Source organism: Nerophis lumbriciformis, linkage group LG01, assembly GCF_033978685.3.
Source record: "Nerophis lumbriciformis linkage group LG01, RoL_Nlum_v2.1, whole genome shotgun sequence".
NCBI lineage: Eukaryota > Metazoa > Chordata > Actinopteri > Syngnathiformes > Syngnathidae > Nerophis > Nerophis lumbriciformis.
Window position 1 is genome coordinate 66,589,807 of NC_084548.2, and position 20,942 is coordinate 66,610,748.

The following is a 20,942-nucleotide window of genomic DNA, read 5'->3' on the forward strand; positions in this document are numbered from 1 at the left end:
AAAAGTTTATGAGTTTGAACATCAAATATCTTGTCTTTGTAGTGCATTGAACTGAATATGGGTTGAAAAGGATTTGCAAATCATTGTATTCCATTTATATTTACATCTAACACAATTTCCCAACTCATATGGAAACGGGGTTTGTACACTGTTGATATATTTCAATGCCCAGTAGGACGTAAATGTGTTTCTGTGTAGTATTTCTCCAGCAATGGTCATGTGGTGACATAAATTACGGTATTTTGAGAGGTAATCATTGCAGTCGGACGTCACTGAAGGCCTCGGTGGGAAACGCTCGGTCCGCCACTGCTTTTTAGTATGCTGCCCTTGGTAGAGAAAGTTTGGACACGCCTGCAGTAGACTTATTGATACAGACAAAAACAAACAAAGATTTCTATACTACTGCCTCACCAGTACAACCATTGACTCCAAAGCCGTAGGTCCCAGGAGCACACTGGTCACACTGTCGACCAATCACGTTGGCCTTACAGTGGCACCGCCCTCCCACCCGATCGCATTCGCCCGAGAGCGAGCCTTGAGGATCACACTGGCAGGCTGGAGGCGACACAAACGATAACGACATTACCCGAGAAGACGTTACACAAACATCACAAGGGTGTGGCCAGTGTCCTCACGCAGGGCGCCGTCATGAACGATGGCTGAGATGCTGCAGATGAGCTTGGAGCACATTTCGGCCAGGGCGGGCATGGGCGTGATCATGAAGGAGTCCAGACACATGTAGCGGATCATCTCCTCCCGTCGCACCTCGGCCGCGATCTCATTGCCGTGGAAACCAGGAAGTTCCGTGTATTTGGGGATGAGGACCAACTGTTGGAAGACAAAATTGAATGAAGACAGGATCACAGCAAACACCAGGCGGGATGTTGATAAGTTACAGTACAGGTTATATCACGGGTCACCAAACTATGGCCCGCCAGCGTCCAAAATCCGGCCCGCGGGAAGTCCCAAGTTAAAAAAAAAATAAAAAAATGTTTTAAATATATATATATATATTTAAAAAATAATAATATTTTTTTTTAAATATATATATATATATAAATATATATGTATATAAATATATATATATATATATATATATATATATATATATATATATATATATATATATATAAATATATATATATATATATATATATATATATATATATATATATATATATATATATATATATATTTTTTTAATCTGTCCTTTCTAATCCATTTTCTACTGCTGTCATATTGTCGAAAAATGCATTTGAAGTAAGGCTGAAACGACGCGTCGACGTAATCGGTTACGTAAATACGTCGACGCCGTTTTTGTGGGTCGGCGCGTCGCATATTTACGTCACACTACTGTCATGGCGGAGCGCAAAGCAGACGATGCGAGCGAGGGGAAAAAAGCACGCCAAAAGTCGTCAAAAGTGTGGGAGTATTTCAATTGTATGCACACTGTGTCGAGCGGAAATGGCCTATCATAGCAGCACAACGGCTATGAACGAACATTTGAAAAGAAAACCCCCGACAGCGTTCTTGCCATCACCATCAACAAGTCAATCGTCCGCGTGCGTATACGTTGTCATTATTACACAAAAACATGAATGTGTCATTTGTATCTGCGTTGTAAATTCATAAACTAAAGCACCGTTTCGCTCTGAGAGGCGCGTTTGGCGTGCCTGTTCAGTGTTTACAAAGACGCGCTCCTCTTTAACGCTGTGGAGAGGCGGCGGCGGCCAGCGAGCGGCGAGGCGGGGCGCGCCGGGAGCGACGCCGCAATCGTGCCCAGGTGCGCGATTCGCGCAGTTGGAAGAGAAAAGACTTTGTGTAAAATTAAAAGATTGTAAACCTGGCAAAGCCGTCTGGCGTTCAGTCTGTCGGTCCTGAAAGAACCCCACGGCACAAGACGTGTCACAAACGCTAACGTTAATTAGTTGTGCAAATACCTTTTACAACATTAACAGTTACATATACTATGTACAAACGAACAATTAACTTTCACTTTAATCATACTATCATTGTTGTGTTATTAAGCAAAATAAGCAATACTTTTACTTTTGTTGAAATGTTTACACTGTACACTTTTTTGTATTGGATGTTTAGCTTTATTTTTGCACATTTTAGCAAATAAGCAATACTTTTACTTTTGTTGTAATGTTTACACTTGTTACAGAATATTTCCATTTTGCACTTTTTTGTATTGGATGTTTATCTTTATTTTTGCACATTTTAAAGCAAAATAAGCAATACTTTTACTTTTGAAATGCTTATACTATTCCAGAATATTAAGATTTGCACTGGATGTTTACTTTTATATTTGCACATTAAAAAGCAAATAAGCTACTTTTAATTTAGTTAAATGTTAAAAGTTTTAAATGTTTACATTGTTACAAAATATTTTGTCATGTTGTTGTCAATGTTGACTGAGTGGCCATACTTTTTTTTTTGTAAATAAAAGCCATGCCTTTTGAAAAAACTGGCCTACATTTATTTTTTCCTCTTCATTTTAAATTTAAAAAAAAATCGGTAAAAGGAAAAATAATCTATAGATTAATCGAAAAAATAATCTATAGATTAACCGATTAATCGAAAAAAATAATCTATAGATTAATCGATAGAAAAATAATCGTTAGCTGCAGCCCTAATTTGAAGTGAAAACCATTTCAGGTAACTACCGCTTGAAGCTCATGGACATACTTGCCAACCTTGAAACCTCCAATTTCGGGAGGTGGGGGGTGGGGGCGTGGTCGGGGGTGGGGCGGGGCGTGGTTGGGGGCGTGGTTAAGAGGGGAGGAGTATATTGACAGCTAGAATTCCCCAAGTCAAGTATTTCATACATACATATATATATACGTATATATATATATATATATATATATATATATATATATATATATATATATATATATATATATATATATATATAGATATCTATATCCTGAAAATATGCAAACAAACTGTGTTTAGATGATTGATACCTCAAACTTGCATAAATAAATATTAAGGAATATAACATAACTTGGCTTCTGAGAGTTTCAAAATGTAATGAATAAAATGCTAAAGTTGTTGATAAACAAGAAATTTGTCATTTTAAATGAATTATTATGATAATTTAAAAGCAATTATTTCAAATATGTTTATTTTAATGTATAATTCTATGGCTGGATGTAATAAGGAGTCACGAAAAAATACAAATAAAAATACAATTAATTTTGATGTTTTTAGCAAACAATAGTAAAAATTTATTTAGTTTTTTTTTTTTTTAAATTAATAAATATATTTATTTTTAGGTAAAATAAACATAATAATACAATTTATCTCTAGTCTGGATGATTTAGTTCTTGTCACCCTGTTGTCCTCCCGTCATGAAAAAAGGCTGTCCTCACTCAGGTCCGCATGGAGCTGGAGGGGGCGTGGCTTCCAGCTCGGGCTGAATATCGGGAGATTTTCGAGAGAATATTTGTCCCGGGAGGTTTTCGGGAGAGGCGCTGAATTTCGGGAGTCTCCCGGAAAATTCGGGAGGGTTGGCAAGTATGCTCATGGAGAGAATGCCAAGAGTGTGCAAAGCAGTAATCGCAGCAAAGGGTGGCTATTTTGAAGAAACTAGAATATAAAACATGTTTTCAGCTATTTCACATTTTTTTGTTAAGTACATAACTCCACATGTGCTCATTCATAGTTTTGATGTGACAATCTACAATGTAAATAGTCATGAAAATAAAGAAATCGCTTTGAATGAGAAGGTGTGTCCAAACTTTTGGCTTATCCTATATATATATATATATATATATACAAACCCCGTTTCCATATGAGTTGGGAAATTGTGTTAGATGTAAATATAAACGGAATACAATGATTTGCAAATCCTTTTCAACCCATATTCAATTGAATGCACTACAAAGACAACATATTTGATGTTCATACGCATAAACTTTTTTTTTTTTTTGCAAATAATAATTAACTTAGAATTTCATGGCTGCAACACGTGCCAAAGTAGTTGGGAAAGGGCATGTTCACCACTGTGTTACATGGCCTTTCCTTTTAACAACACTCAGTAAACGTTTGGGAACTGAGGAGACACATTTTTGAAGCTTCTCAGGTGGAATTCTTTCCCATTCTTGCTTGATGTACAGCTTAAGTTGTTCAACAGTCCGGGGGTCTCCGTTGTGCTATTTTAGGCTTCATAATGCGCCACACATTTTCAATGGGAGACAGGTCTGGACTACAGGCAGGCCAGTCTAGTACCCGCACTCTTTTACTATGAAGCCACGTTGATGGAACACGTGGCTTGGCATTGTCTTGCTGAAATAAGCAGGGGCGTCCATGGTAACGTTGCTTGGATGGCAACTTATGTTGCTCCAAAACCTGTATGTACCTTTCAGCATTAATGGCGCCTTCACAGATGTTTAAGTTACCCATGTATTGGGCACTAATACATCCGCATACCATCACAGATGCTGGCTTTTACACTTTGCGCCTATAACAATCTGGATGGTTCTTTTCCTCTTTGGTCCGGAGGACACGACGTCCACAGTTTCCATAAACAATTAGAAATGTGGACTCGTCAGACCACAGAACACTATTCCACTTTGTATCAGTCCATCTTAGATGAGCTCAGGCCCAGCGAAGTCGACGGCGTTTCTGGGTGTTGTTGATAAACGGTTTTCGCCTTCCATAGGAGAGTTTTAACTTGCACTTACAGATGTAGCGACCAACTGTAGTTACTGACAGTGGGTTTCTGAAGTGTTCCTGAGCCTATGTGGTGATATCCTTTACACACTGATGTCGCTTGTTGATGCAGTACAGCCTGAGGGATGGAAGGTCACGGGCTTAGCTGCTTCCGTGCAGTGATTTCTCCAGATTCTCTGAACCCTTTGATGATATTACGGACCGTAGATGGTGAAATCCCTAAATTCCTTGCAATAGCTGGTTGAGAAAGGTTTTTTTCTTAAACTGTTCAACAATTTGCTCACGCATTTGTTGACAAAGTGGTGACCCTCGCCCCATCCTTGTTTGTGAATGACTGAGCATTTCATGGAATCTACTTTTATACCCAATCATGGCACCCACCTGTTCCCAATTTGCCTGTTCACCTGTGGGATGTTCCAAATAAGTGTTTGATGAGCATTCCTCAACTTTATCAGTATTTATTGCCACCTTTCCCAACTTCTTTGTCACGTGTTGCTGGCATCAAATTCTAAAGTTAATGATTATTTGCAAAAAAAAAAAAGTTTATGAGTTTGAACATCAAATATGTTGTCTTTGTAGCATATTCAACTGAATATGGGTTGAAAATGATTTGCAAATCATTGTATTCTGTTTATATTTACATCTAACACAATTTCCCAACTCATATGGAAACGGGGTTTGTATTAAGTTATCTATTGGTTTTTTTAAAGTAAAAAATGAGCAGGTGTATAATAGACTATTGTTTGTTTTGACATACTGGGAGGATGTAGTAGTTTCAGTTCTGTGCAAAATTCATGTGGATGAAGCACAGTGATCTTAAATACTTGACAGTTTGAAACAGTTTTTAATAAAGTAGTGAATTCTAAAGTACATTGGTTCTGTTTATTGTTATAGTGGTACTGAATAAATATCGTAAATGGTGGAATTTCACACGTGTCTATATCCACTAATGAAATTCTGTTTGTACGACATTATATTGTATCGTTTAATATACAATATTTGTTATCTAGAAGTTAGATTTTCTTATCAAAAAACATGTTATATGGTAAATATGTAATGTTTTTTGCAAGGCCCAGAATGGAATAAATTAATTTGAATTAATTTCAATAAAATGGATGAATGGATGGATGCAATACCAATTTAAGATACGAGAATTTCTGTTACAAGCTTACGACTGTATTTTTTAAATGATTACATTTCATTAAAAAATTGACATGGATATTTTTGTAGTAGCACATACATAAACAACTGTAATACCTTCATATTTATTAGTATTCAATTTTGTGTATTTTCATTTAAATGTATTGGAAGTCTTAATTTTCTATTTATGTTTTTACTTAGTGATGGACAATACCACAGTTCTTTCTTACAGGACTAATATGATATTAAGTAAAACAAGAGGTTGGTCTCGCTGATACCAATACAGGTAAATGAGTCGCAAATAATGCACTACCAATATCACTTGTGATATTGGTAGTGCATATCAACACCATCATTATTTTATGCTGAAATAAATGCTTATCGGTTATGCAAACACACGGGAAATACAGGCATAATTGTTAACTTCATACTAATATACTATGCATGTCATACTGTTTCTATTGTGATGAGTTGAAAATAGTTGGTCGTTTCCTTACAGAGTCGATGAGAATGAAGGCAGTGAGGTGTCTGTGTGTCACTCCGTGTCGCTGGAAGCGGATGGCGACCACGTAGCGATTACTTGGCTCGAAACAGAACGGCCTGGGCATCTGGATGTATCTGCGACACAAAAATATGTAAACAAACTACAAAACCCAAAAGCAGTGAAGTTGGCACGTTGTGTAAATGGTAAATAAAAACAGAATACAATGATTTGCGAATCATTTTGAACTTATATTCAATTGAATAGACTGCAAAGACAAGATATTTAATGTCGAACTGAGAAACCTATTTTTTTTTTTGCAAATACTAACTCATTTGGAATTTGATGCCTGCAACATGTTTCAAAAAAGCTGGCACAAGTGGCAAAAAAGACTGAGAACGTTGAGGAATGCTCATCAAACACTTATTTGGAACATCCCACTGGTGAACAGGCTAATTGGGAACAGGTGGGTGCCATGATTGGGTATAAAAGCAGCTTCCATGAAATGCTCAGTCATTCACAAACAAGGATGGGGCGAGGGTCACCACTTTGTCAACAAATGCCTGAGCAAATTGTGTAAGAGCAACATTTCTCAACCACCTATTGCAAAGAATTTAGAAATTTCACCGTCTACGGTCCGTAATATCATCAAAATGTTCAGAGAATCTGGAGAAATCACTGCACGTAACTTTTGATCCCTCAAAAAGCGACATCAGTGTGTAAAGGATATCACTACATGGGCTCAGAAACACTTCAGAAACCCACTGTCAGTAACTACAGTTGGTCGCTACATCTGTAAGTGCAAGTTAAAACTATACTATGCAAAGCCAAAGCCATTTATCAACAACACCCAGAAACTCTGCCGGCTTCGCTGGGCCTGAGCTCATCTAAGATGGACTGATACAAAGTGGAAAAGTGTTCAGTGGTCTGACGAGTCCACATTTCAAATTGTTTTTGGAAACTGTGGATGTCGTGTCCTCTGGACCAAAGAGGAAAAGAACCACCCAGATTGTTATAGGCGCAAAGTTGAAAAGCCAGCATATGTGATGGTATGGGGGTGTATTAGTGCCCAAGACATGGGTAACTTACACATCTGTGAAGGCGCCATTAATGCTGAAAGGTACATACAGGTTTTGGAGCAACATATGTTGCCATCCAAGCAACGTTACCATGGACGCCCCTGCTTATTTCAGCAAGACAATGCCAAGCCACGTGTTACATCAACGTGGCTTCGTAGTAAAAGAGTGCAGGTACTAGACTGGCCTGCCTGTAGTCCCATTGAAATTGTGTGGCGCATTATGAAGCCTAAAATAGCACAACGGAGACCCCCGGACTGTTGAACAACTTAAGCTGTACATCAAGCAAGAATGGGAAAGAATTCCACCTGAGAAGTTTCAAAAATGTGTCTCCTCAGTTCCCAAACGTTTACTGAGTGTTGTTAAAAGGAAAGGCCATGTAACACAGTGGTGAACATGCCCTTTCCCAACTACTTTGGCACGTGTTGCAGCCATGAAATTCTAAGTTAATTATTATTTGCAAAAAAAAAAAAAAGTTTATGAGTTTGAACATCAAATATCTTGTCTTTGTAGTGCATTCAACTGAATATGGGTTGAAAAGGATTTGCAAATCATTGTATTCCGTTAATATTTACATCTAACACAATTTCCCAACTCATATGGAAACGGGGTTTGTAATTGGAGCTTGAAAATACAGAAAGAATAGGAAGTACACACTTCATATTAGTAAAAATACTAGATCAGGTTGAAGGTGATGGTTTGTTGTATTGTGTGTTGTTACCTGTTGCTGTGCGGCAAGGTGACGGTGTAGAGCTGCTCAGTCGGAAGAAGGTTTCCACAGCGCAGACTGGAAGGAAGGTTGACAGACGTTATGCTAACGATGGCCTCCCAGTCCTCTGTCGACTACACAAAAAAAAACATTCAGTTGAAAAAAAATAAACGCTCACATGATGACGAATTATGCGTACAGACCTCAGGTTCATAGCGGATCAAGATGTCGTATTCCATAGCGTAGGGGATGTTGTCAATGGTGAACACCAGACCAGCGCTGTCCTTCACTCGAGCAAAACCAGGACCGGTCCAGGTGACTGTGTGACTCAGGGTGATCTCCCGGTGAACGGTTCTCACGTCCGGCTTGGAAAAGACACACAAAATTGTCACATCAACCTTTCTACATGAACAATAAGTCCTTATCTCCAGCATGTATTCAAAGGCATCTGTTATTTAGTTTGTTCGTTAGCAACGTTGCACAAAACGTTGTGGGCAGATTTGGATGAAACTTTCAGGAAATGTCAGAGATGGAATAAGGAAGAGGTGATTATCATCAATGCAAGCCTCAAAAGCAGCAGGCGTGCACTGCAAAAACTGAAATCTAAGTAAGATTAAATATCTCAAATAAGGGTGATATTGTCAGGACTTGGTCTTGGGTGTTTGCTTTTCCGGGATGCAACGGAAGGTTGGCACGGGCGAGACGGGAATTAAGGTACATGGCGGGTTTTAATATATCAATTTAATATATAAATAAAAAAAGGGATAAATGAAAGCGCGCACAGTGGCGGAGAATAAACTATGAAAAACAAAAAAGACTATAAACATGGAACCAAAACTTACTGTGACAAGGGACATGAAGCAGGATCATAGAGGAATGGACAGAGCATAAATGTGGTGCGAGGTCGTCAGAAAGACAAACTAAAAAACACTGAACTTAAATACTACAGACATGATTAACGAAAGCAGGTGCGTGACTCAAAACGTGAAACAGGTGCGTGACGTGACAGGTGAAAACTAATGGTTGCTATGGTGACCAGACAAGGGAGTGAAAAGACAGAAACTAAACAAAACATGACTTAAAGCAAAACATGATAATACAGACATGACAGAGCCCCTCCCTTAAGGACAGATACCAGATGTCCAAGAAAAAAAAACTTAACAAAAGTCATGGGAGGGCGGGAGGGGGACATGGCGGTGGGTCGCCAGACCACGTGTCCCCGTATCTACCGGGGCAGAGTTAGGTGGCGGCGGCGAGTGGAACGCCGCTGCAGCAGGCGAGGCGGACGCCCAGGGAATGGCCACATTCGTGGCCGACTGGGAGGTGGGCGCACTTGGCGTGGCGGGCGACCAGGTAGCGGCCATATCCGTGGCCGACGAGGAGGCAGGCGCGTCGTCATCGTGGCAGGCGTGGCTTGGCGTGGTGAGTCAGGCGGCAAAGCTCGGCGTGGCGCGTCAGGCGGCGAAGCTCGGCGTGGGTCTTGGTATAGGTCTTGGTCTTGGCGTAGGTCTTGGTCTTGGCATGGCGGGTCTTGGTCTTGGCATGGCGGGTCTTGGTCTTGGTCTTGGCATGGCGGGTCTTGGTCTAGGTCTTGGTCTTGGTCTTGGCATGGCGGGGGTCTTGGTCTTGGTCTTGGCGTGGCGGGTCTTGGTCTTGGACTTGGCGTGGAGGGTCTTGGACTTGGCGTGGAGGGTCTTGGACTTGGCGTGGAGGGTCTTGGACTTGGCCTTGGCATAGAGGGTCTTGGACTTGGCGTGGAGGGTCTTGGTCTTGGACTTGGCGTGGAGGGTCTTGGTCTTGGGCTTGGCGTGGAGGGTCTTGGTCTTGGGCTTGGCGTGGAGGGTCTTGGTCTTGGGCTTGGCGTGGAGGGTCTTGGTCTTGGGCTTGGCGTGGAGGGTCTTGGTCTTGGGCTTGGCGTGGAGGGTCTTGGTCTTGGCTAGGCAGTGCTTGGCGGCGTGGAGCTGGTACCGGAGCTTGGCATGATGCGGCTAGGCGTGGTGCGGGTACTGGAGTCTGCCGTGGAACTTGGCGTGGTGGAGCTGGTGCTAGCCTTGGCGCTAGCCGTGGTGCAGCTACTGGTGCTAGCCGTGAAGCAGCGACAGGTGCTAGCCGTGGCCTTGGCGCTAGCCGTGGTGCAGCTACTGGTGCTAGCCGTGGAGCAACGACAGGTGCTAGCCGTGGCTCTGGTGCTAGCCTTGGCGCTAGCCGTGGTGCAGCTACTGGTGCTAGCCGTGAAGCAGCGACAGGTGCTAGCCGTGGCTCTGGTGCTAGCCTTGGCGCTAGCCGTGGTGCAGCTACTGGTGCTAGCCGTGGAGCAACGACAGGTGCTAGCTGTGGCTCTGGTGCTAGCCTTGGCGCTAACCGTGGTGCAGCTACTGGTGCTAGCCTTGGTGCAGGTGGAGGTGGTCTAGCTGGGGGTTGCGGCTTGGCAGGGTAAAAGACTGGTGAGGGCGGTCGTGCTGGAGGCTGTGGCTTGACGGGTCGGAAGACTGGTGAGGGCGGCCGTGAGGGAGGCTGTGGCTTGACATGGTGATGCAGAGCCACCCCACCTACACAGCTCCCGACCCCAGCCCCCCCCTCAAGGGGCGGATACCAGACGCGCTCCCTGCGGTCTGGAACTCTCTGCAGGGGTGGGCGGGGGAGGGCAGAAATTTCCCCTTTATTTTGGCCACAATATTTTTCTTTATACCCCACCTGGGGTTGTGTGGGCGGAAAAAAAGAAAAAAATTGTGACGGGGGCGGGACTTGAGTCTTGGGGGGCGGGGCATGAAATTGGGGTGGCTGTGACTGACTAGACCGGATTTCTAAAAACATGTTTTGATAATGTTTTATCAAAGACATGCCATTAGTGTCTTTTGTTGGAGGCGGGTGTTCAAAAGAAAAAGAGTTGAAAAAAAAATCCTAGTCTGTGATGTCATCATGGGGAAGCCGGGCTGGCTGCTGCTTGCTTCCGCCCGGAGGGGGAGGGGCATGTGGGAGCGGCGTGTCCTGCAGGCTCGCGGAAGTTCTTCCTGACGTCCTTCGTCTTTGGCGGCGCTTCCGTGGCTGAGGTGACGCTGTGTCGTCCTGGGACCAAATGAAGTCTCTATACTCCATGGAGGAGTAGCGCCGCGTTTCCTCCTCCATCGCGCACAGGACCGCCCAAGAAGCCTCATCCACATTGTCCAACTCGGCCAACTTACTTGCGGAAAAGCGGGTCTGCTGACGACCTACTGTCCGGACTTGGTCTTGGGTGTTTGCTTTTCCGGGATGCAACGGAAAGTTGGCACGGGCGAGACGGGAATTAAGGTACATGGCGGGTTTTAATATATCAATTTAATATATAAAAAAAAAAAGGGATAAATGAAAGCGCGCACAGTGGCGGAGAATAAACTATGAAAAACAAAAAAGACTATAAACATGGAACCAAAACTTACTGTGACAAGGGACATGAAGCAGGATCATAGAGGAATGGACAGAGCATAAATGTGGTGCGAGGTCGTCAGAAAGACAAACTAAAAAACACTGAACTTAAATACTACAGACATGATTAACGAAAGCAGGTGCGTGACTCAAAACGTGAAACAGGTGCGTGACGTGACAGGTGAAAACTAATGGTTGCTATGGTGACCAGACAAGGGAGTGAAAAGACAGAAACTAAACAAAACATGACTTAAAGCAAAACATGATAATACAGACATGACAGATATTTGCTTATTTTCTGTCTGATAATACAATTTGTAATGCTAAGAGAAGGAAGTGCTTGTTTTGGGACCATAAAGTTGTACTTATGCAAGGCAAATGTTGTCATGTTATGAGTTATAAAAAGTTACCAAATTACAAGAATAAAGTTGTACATTTACAAGGAAAACTTGTTAATACCAAAGTGTAAGTATTACATTAAAACAAAAAGGATTTTACTAGAAGAAGAAAAATATCTTTTTTTTTTTATTACATGAAAAAAAGCTGTCATTTAATGAGAAACAAAACTTGCATTATGATAACAAAAAGGGACTCATTTTATGAAACAGTCATATCATTGCAAACAAAAAAGTCATAACCTTATGAGAATGAAGTTCTGATTTTGCAAAAATGTAGTTTAAATGTTACACGAAAAAACATATTTTTGGAGGGAAAAAGTTTTAATATTACGGGAAAAACATTTTTATTTTATAAGTAAAAAAATTTCTACTATTCTAAGAATATGGTCATCATTTTACAAGAAAAACCTACAAATAATATGATACCAAAGCATAATATATATATATATATATATATATATATATATATATATATATTTTTTTTTTAATTTAATTAATTAATATATTTATTCATTACAAGAATCAAGCTGTCATTTTGTGAGAAACAAAACTTACATTATTATAATAATAATAATAAATCGTCTTTTTAAACAGTCGTATTACTACAAGAAAAAAAGTGGAGAAAAAAGTTGTAATATTACGGGAGTCAAGTTCAACATTTCTGCGATGAGGTGGCGACTTGTCCAGGGTGTACCCCGCCTTCCGCCCGATTGTAGCTGAGATAGGCTCCAGCGCCCCCAAAAGGGAATAAGCGGTAGAAAATGGATAGATGGAAGATAATGCTTCTCACCAAGCAGATTTTATGTTAGAGTGTTTTACTTGTTTTAAGGGTTTTGGTCCTAAATGATCTCAGTAAGATATTGCAGCTTGTTGCTGAGATTTGATTACCTATATCAGTGGTTCTCAAATGGGGGTACGCGTACCCCTGGGGGTACTTGAAGGTATGCCAAGGGGTACGTGAGATTTTTTTTAAATGTCTGTCAAAAAGAACTGTGAAAAGAAATGCAACAATGCAATATTCAGTGTTGACAGCTAGATTTTTTGTGGACATGTTCCATAAATATTGATGTTAAAAATTTCTTTTTTTGTGAAGAAATGTTTACAATTAAGTTCATGAATCCAGATGGATCTCTATTACAATCCCCAAAGAGGGCACTTCAAGTTGAATGTGTAGAAATCTTTATTTATAATTGAATCACTTGTTTATTTTTCAACAAGTTTTTAGTTATTTTTATATCTTTTTTTCCAAATAGTTCAAGAAAGACCACTACAAATGAGCAATATTTTGCACTGTTATACAATTTAATAAATCAGAAACTGATGACATAGTGCTGTATTCTACTTTTTTATCTCTTTTTTTCAACCAAACATGCTTTGCTCTGATTAGGGGGTACTTGAATTAAAAAAAATGTTCACAGGGGGTACATCACTGAGAAAAGGTTGAGAACCACTGAACTATATTGAGTAAAACATGCTTGAAACTAGAATATCAACTGTTGCAAAGCTGTGTCATCAACACTCACAAGTAGAGATGTCCGATAATATCGGCCGATAAATGCGTTAAAATGTAATATTGGAAATGATCGGTATCGTTTTTTTTATTATTGGTATCGTTTTTATTTTATTTATTTTATTTTTTATTTATTAAATCAACATAAAAAACACAAGATACACTTACAATTAGTGCACCAACCCAAAAAAACACCCTCCCCCATTTACACTCATTCACACAAAAGGGTTGTTTTTCTGTTATTAATATTCTGGTTCCTACATTATATATCAATATATATCAATACAGTCTGCAAGGGATACAGTCCGTAAGCACACATGATTGGTCCACTAATAGTACTAACCTTTAACAGTTAATTTTACTCATTTTCATTAATTACTAGTTTCTATGTAACTGTTTTTGTATTGTTTTACTTTCTTTTTTATTCAAGAGAATGTTTTTAATTTATCTCTTATTTTATGATTTTTTTTTTTAAAGTACCTTATCTTCACCATGCCTGGTTGTCCAAATTAGGCATAATAATGTGTTAATTCCACGACTGCATATATCGGTTGATATCGGTATCGGTTGATATTGGTATCGGTAATTAAAGAGTTGGACAATATCGGAATATCGGATATCGGCAAAAAGCCATTATCGGACATCCCTAGTACTAACCTTTAACCATTAATTTTACTCATTTTCATTAATTACTCGTTTCTATGTGACTGTTTTTATATTGTTTTACTTTCTTTTTTATTCAAGAAAATGTTTTTAATTTATTTATCTTATTTATTTACTTATTTATTTTTTAAAGTAACTTATCTTCACCATACCTGGTTGTCCAAATTAGGCATAATAATGTGTTAATTCCACGACTGCATATATCGGTTGATATCGGTATCGGTTGACATTGGTATCGGTAATTAAAGAGTTGGACAATATCGGAATATCGGATATCGGCAAAAAGCCATTATCGGACATCACTAGTACTAACCTTTAACAGTTAATTTTACTCATTTTCATTAATTACTAGTTTCTATGTGACTGTTTTTATATTGTTTTACTTTCTTTTTTTATTCAAGAAAATGTTTTTAATTTATTTATCTTATTTATTTACTTATTTATTTTTTAAGGTACCTTATCTTCACCATACCTGGTTGTCCAAATTAGGCATAATAATGTTCCACGACGATGTAAAATTCCACGACTGTATATATCGGTTGATATCGGTATCGGTTGGTATCGGTAATTAAAGAGTTGGACAATATCGGAATATTGGATATCGGCAAAAAGCCATTATCGGACATCCCTACTCACAAGTATAAAACGACTTTTTTAAAGTAATCATTTCTTACTTCAAGCATGAAAAAAGCGCATATCATTATGTCAAGATAATGGCACTTCATTTTGGAATATTTTTCAACATATTGAGCAAAACGGTGTCATTTTTTTTTTCTACCAAGAAAAGTGCACTTGTTATTAGTGAGAATATACTTATTTTAAAAGGTATTTTTGGGTTCATTGAAGTTAGCTAATTTTCCTTGTTTTGGAAAGTTTTGACAAGCCGAATTTTCTTGTTCTATTGGCAGATCATTTTGCTTAGTTCAAATAAAATACCCCTCATTTTTGTATTTTATTTTCTTGTTTTTGAACACTGACTTTTCGCAGTGTACTCTGTAGGGGTGTAACGGTATTGCGGTTTTAAAGTCTTAACAACAATGCCGAGACGTGTGACGGTATTAAACAAAAACTTGGTGTGTAGTTTTTTCCTGGCGCTTTTGCGTTGGCCGGGTCCGAAAATAAACAACATTTACCAGAATCCACTGCACAGCACGGTGCCAACAAGGTGGGGTTGGTGGGGTGTGCGTGGAGCGCCTTAAGCAGGAAGTAAAGTGTATTCGTAGTTAGGGATGATACTCGAACCCGGTTTTCCCGGTTGTTCGATAAGAAAAGAACAGAGTCCTCGGACTCGAATCCCTTTTTGAGAACCGGTACCCGTCATCGAGACCACTATAGTAAAGAAAAAGAGTTGATTCTTTATTCGAATCCCGTCCCGACAAGAAATGCCCTGTGGGACATCACAAGAAATGACGTCACGTAGCTCAGTCATTAGGCGCAGATAGGAAAAGCAGGAACAAAATTTTATTTTTTTCTTATATAATAAAAGTGAGCTTTTGTTAAACCAAATACTGTGTGTTTTTTTTCCATATACAACAACCTATCTGGACTCGATAAGAGAATCGATAAGGAATCGGTTCGATAAGAGGATTCGATAATGGGCTCGAACTCGATCATTTCTTATCAAACATCATCCCTATTCGTAGTAGATACGAAGAAGTGTTTTTTTGGGCAATTTCCTGAAAAATTCATCAAAATCCATCAATAACTGTTTGGGTTATGTTGCTAACAAACAGACAGCTGGAACATCGCATCGCACGGAGGGAAAATCACAACAAAAAAAACTGTACACCGGAGGAAATGTGAGTAAACTGAAAATCTACTTGATGAATCCTCAATCCATTGTCAACGCACATGCACAATGCCTCATGCTTTCTGCTGGCACATCCGCATTGCGGCCACGCCTCGGCAAAGCTGCAGGCAATCAGTAATCCACACACCTGGGACTAATGAAGACAGATAGCATAAAGACCAGCGGACCCGAAGATCCAGTGCCGGAACGTAGTTCACGGTGCAAATGCACCCAGAATTAAAAGAAAAATTTGGATTTTTTTTCAAAGTGTCATCATTTTAGGGTACCAGCACTCTGTGGAGAAAATGCGGCGTCGTGCTTGGGAACAAGCATTTAATCCCCGCATGGGAAACCTAAAAAACGGGCCAAGTGATGTCATTAAGGGCCCTTGGAGCCCTATTTTCAGACAGTTTGCCGTATTTCGGTGACGCCGAGGGGTCCTTCGGGTCTCCCCGGGGAATGTGAGGCCTTTTGGGCCCATAGGTCAACAAAAGAGTGGGGAATTGGAGCCCTCCGGCGGACTCCCGCCGCAAATGCACCCCGAATTAAAGGCATTATTTCCAGGCCTTTTGGGGCCCTATTTTCAGACAGTTTGGCTTATTTCGGTGACGCCGAGGAGTCCTTCAGGTGTTCCCGGGGAATGAGAGGCCTTCTGTGGGATGACGTCACGTAGCTCAGTCATTAGGCGCAGATAGGAAAAGCAGGAACAAAATTGTATTATTTTCTTATATAATAAAACTGAGCTTTTGTTAAACCAAATATTGTGTGTTTTTCTTCCATATACAACAACCTATCTGGACTCGATAAGAGAATCGATAAGGAATCGGTTCGATAAGAGGATTCGATAATGGGCTCGAACTCGATCATTTCTTATCAAACATCATCCCTATTCGTAGTAGATACGAAGAAGTGTTTTTTTGGGCAATTTCCTGAAAAATCCATCAAAATCCATCAATAACTGTTTGGGTTATGTTGCTAACAAACAGACAGCTGGAACATCGCATCGCACGGAGGGAAAATCACACAAAAAAAAACTGTACACCGGAGGAAATGTGAGTAAACTGAAAATCTACTTGATGAATCCTCAATCCATTGTCACAGCACATGCGGAATCCCTCATGCCTTCTGCTGCAAGCTCGGCTGGCACATCCGCATTGCGGCCACGCGTCGGCAAAGCTGCAGGCAATCAGTAATCAGCACCTGGGACTTATGAAGACAGATAGCATAAAGACCAGCGGACCCGAAGATCAAGTGCCGGAACGTAGTTCACTCCTCGTAGTAAGCATCCCGTCTCTGGCTTCCCTCCCGCGTACTTGCTCTCTCTCTGTGTCTTCCCTGTTCCCGTGTCTGATGTCCTCTGTGTTCCCCGCAGTACCTCTCCTGTTCTCTGTGATCGAGCTGTGTGCCTCGACTTCCCTCTGGATTCTGGACTGCCTCCCTCGATCCTCGACCTCTGCTTGGACACGGACCTTGTTGCTTCTCTCCATCCCCCGACCGCTTGCCTGCCCAATACTGCCTTCTCGCCTTGCCCCTTTGGTCTGACGAAGGATTCATCCAACACGCACGTACAACAAACTCTGGTAACACTCACATGGTTCATTCTAGCCATCGTTTTGCACCTATGACTTAAAGTAGCATACACATCCCACCTATTCATCAAGTTCGATAAACCTATTGAACTGATTCCTGCCGTGGTGTCGTCTCCTTCCCCCGCCCACATGGAGGAAAATAAATATTGTGAATCTACCGTCTGCTGAAGCTGACGTATTCGCCTCAGTGCCGCTCGGTGCTGCTGGGGGTTGTTGATGCGGCGGTGACGCTTGTGTCGTCTCAGCTGGTTGCTGAGATGTTGGACGCAGTCCGTCTCTGCCTGAGGACGGACTTTACCCTGAGACGAGAGCAAGACAGGACTTTTACCAATCTATTTGTGGTAAATAATGCAGGGTGCAGGGGTGGTATCATTCAACATTTGACCAGCATTGCTTCATAAATAAAGCATTTCTGAAAATACGAAGTCTTTACGAAAAGAAGGTGACAAAAGAATACTTAAATACTAACAGTGGTTAGCTTCTTTTTACTCTTGGAAATGCAACAAAGTGAGAAGCTTTGTCATTATAGAACTGTGTTTTAAAGGGGAACATTATCACCAGACCTATGTAAGCGTCAACATATACCTTGATGTTGCAGAAAAAAGACCATATATTTTTTTAACCGATTTCCGAACTCTAAATGGGTGAATTTTGAATTAAATATTCGCTCTCGGGAAGCAATCCGCCAATTTCTCAAACACCGAGTCAAATCAACTCTGTTATTTTCCGTTTTTTCGACTGTTTTCCGTACCTTGGAGACATCATGCCTCGTCGGTGTGTTGTCGGAGGGTGTAACAACACGAACAGGGACGGATTCAAGTTGCACCAGTGGCCCAAAGATGCGAAAGTGGCAAGAAATTGGACGTTTGTTCCGCACACTTTACCGACGAAAGCTATGCTACGACGGAGATGGCAAGAATGTGTGGATATCCTGCGACACTCAAAGCAGATGCATTTCCAACGATAAAGTCAAAGAAATCTGCCGCCAGACCCCCATTGAATCTGCCGGAGTGTGTGAGCAATTCAGGGACAAAGGACCTCGCTAGCACGGCAAGCAATGGCGGCAGTTTGTTCTCGCAGACGAGCGAGCTAAACCCCCTGGATGTCTTGGCTCACACCGTCCCTTATGCCACCGAAGATGATCAAGAGAAGAATATCGACCCTAGCTTCCCTGGCCTGCTGACATGAGGGTATGTCTACAGAATATATTAATTGATGAAAATTGGGCTGTCTGCACTCTCAAAGTGCATGTTGTTGCCAAATGTATTTCATATGCTGTAAACCTAGTTCATAGTTGTTAGTTTCCTTTAATGCCAAACAAACACATACCAATCGTTGGTTAGAAGGCGATCGCCGAATTCGTCCTCGCTTTCTCCCGTGTCGCTGGCTGTCGTGTCGTTTTCCTCGGTTTCGCTTGCATACGGTTCAAACCGATATGGCTCAATAGCTTCAGTTTCTTCTTCAATTTCGTTTTCGCTACCTGCCTCCACACTACAACCATCCGTTTCAATACATGCGTAATCTGTTGAATCGCTTAAGCCGCTGAAATCCGAGTCTGAATCCGAGCTAATGTCGCTATAGCTTGCTGTTCTATGCGCCATGTTTGTTTGCGTTGGCTTCACTATGTGACGTCACAGGAAAATGGACGGGTGGTTAAAATCAGGCACTTTGAAGCTTTTTTTAGGGATATTGCGTGATGGGTAAAATTTTGAAAAAAACTTCGAAAAATATAATAAGCCACTGGGAACTGATTTTTAATGGTTTTAACAATTCTGAAATTGTGATAATGTTCCCCTTTAAGACAAAATAAACAAAAGCTAACTGTTACAAATGTAAAAGGATTTAGTGTTGATGGCTGACAATAAAGAAAGACATGGTGGAGTCTATCAGTTACTTCAGCCCAGACGCACGCACGCACGCACGCACGCACGCACGCACGCACGCACGCACGCACGCACGCACGCACGCACGCACGCACGCACGCACGCACGCACGCACGCACGCACGCACGCACGCACGCACGCACGCACGCACGCACGCACGCACGCACGCACGCACGCACGCACGCACGCACGCACGCACGCACGCACACACACACACACACACACACACACACACACACACACACACACACACACACACACACACACACACACACACACACACACACACACACACACACACACACACACACACACACACACACACACACACACACACACACACACACACACTTCAACCATATGAAGACAAATCAAAGCCTATTATCTGAAGGCCAAAGATAAGAAAGTTTAGGTACAAGATGTCAAAATGAAGGAAGTTTATGACTAACTTTCTGGGACATGAAATGTTTGCTTACCGGGAGTGAAGCATCAGCGGGCGAGTGTCCAGTGGCGCCTTCGGCCTCGTATTTGTAGAAGTCCAGCGGAGCGCAGAAATAACCGGACTGCACATCAGAGCATTGTCGACCAATCAGATGCCTTCTGCACTCACACTGTCCGTTGTCCATCATACATCTTAGAAACAGACAGACGACGACGTCAATTCAGTCCTTTTCTTATTTGACTCTTTTCTTCTGACTGTTTCCTTGATTTTACTTTTATTTTAACACCAAAAGATGAATAACTAAGACACAATAGTTGTGTGAATGCTCCAAAGCATTCAGTTCAACTTCGACTTCTTCTTCTTCTCCACATTTCGGCGCGCTCGACCTTCCACATTTTTCACCTGATTCAAACCGTTCCAACTTCAAACTGTTCAGCCTATTCGGGAATTGCGGTCTTTTCCTTGACAAATTCAAAAAGAATCCCAGATTTCCCAGAATGCCAGGTTTTCCGGGACAATTTTCCCATTCAAAATGAATTGGCCATTTTTCAAACTTCAACCATTTCCACATTTTTGTTAACCGATTCAAACCATTCCACCTTCAACACATTCCACCATTCTGAAAACTCAAACTACCTTTCTTCCAAGTTCTCAAAAATTCCAGGATTTTCCAAAATTCCTGGTTTTCCAAAGCCCTATTTCCACCCTTTTTTCTGGCGACTACTCCTCCCACAATTTTCAACCCACTTCAACCGTTCCACCGTCAAAACATTCCTCTTAATCAGGACAAAAAACAAAGTTGTTTTTTGAACTGGAAAAAATTCCCGGTTTTCCGGAAATTCCACGAATTACGTAATACCATTTCTCAATTCAACATGTTACTGCTTCAACATTTCTCCACCGATTTGAAAAATTCCAACACCAACCATTTCAACTCATTCAGACCATTCAAGTTTTTTTTTACCATTTTCAAAAAAATCCCCACTTTTCCAGAAAATGGGAAATCAATGGGACATTCTTCAAAGTTGCACAACTCCCACATTTTTCCATCTGATTCAAACTGTTCCAACTTCAAAATGTTCAGCCTGTTTGGGTATTGTGTGTTGTACTTCAACAATTCTACAAAAAATTCCAGGATTTCAGTTCAACTTCAGCATTGAAGCATTCACACGCAAGA

The 20,942-nt window shown here is 41.0% G+C and overlaps 1 protein-coding gene across 2 annotated transcripts in view; it reads right to left on the bottom strand.

Annotated features, from left to right (window-relative positions):
- lamb2l (laminin, beta 2-like) overlaps positions 1-20,942 on the bottom strand; it is a 172,685-nt gene that overhangs the window by 37,926 nt on the left and 113,817 nt on the right. For both annotated transcript variants that reach the window (XM_061924733.2, XM_061924725.2), the window contains exons 14-20: positions 19,800-19,956; positions 17,599-17,739; positions 8,293-8,454; positions 8,102-8,223; positions 6,321-6,441; positions 636-828; positions 412-555 (exon numbers count right to left, since the gene is read on the bottom strand). In XM_061924733.2, the coding sequence (XP_061780717.2) occupies positions 412-555; positions 636-828; positions 6,321-6,441; positions 8,102-8,223; positions 8,293-8,454; positions 17,599-17,739; positions 19,800-19,956 (1,040 nt within the window). The remainder of the gene's footprint in view (positions 1-411; positions 556-635; positions 829-6,320; positions 6,442-8,101; positions 8,224-8,292; positions 8,455-17,598; positions 17,740-19,799; positions 19,957-20,942) is intronic.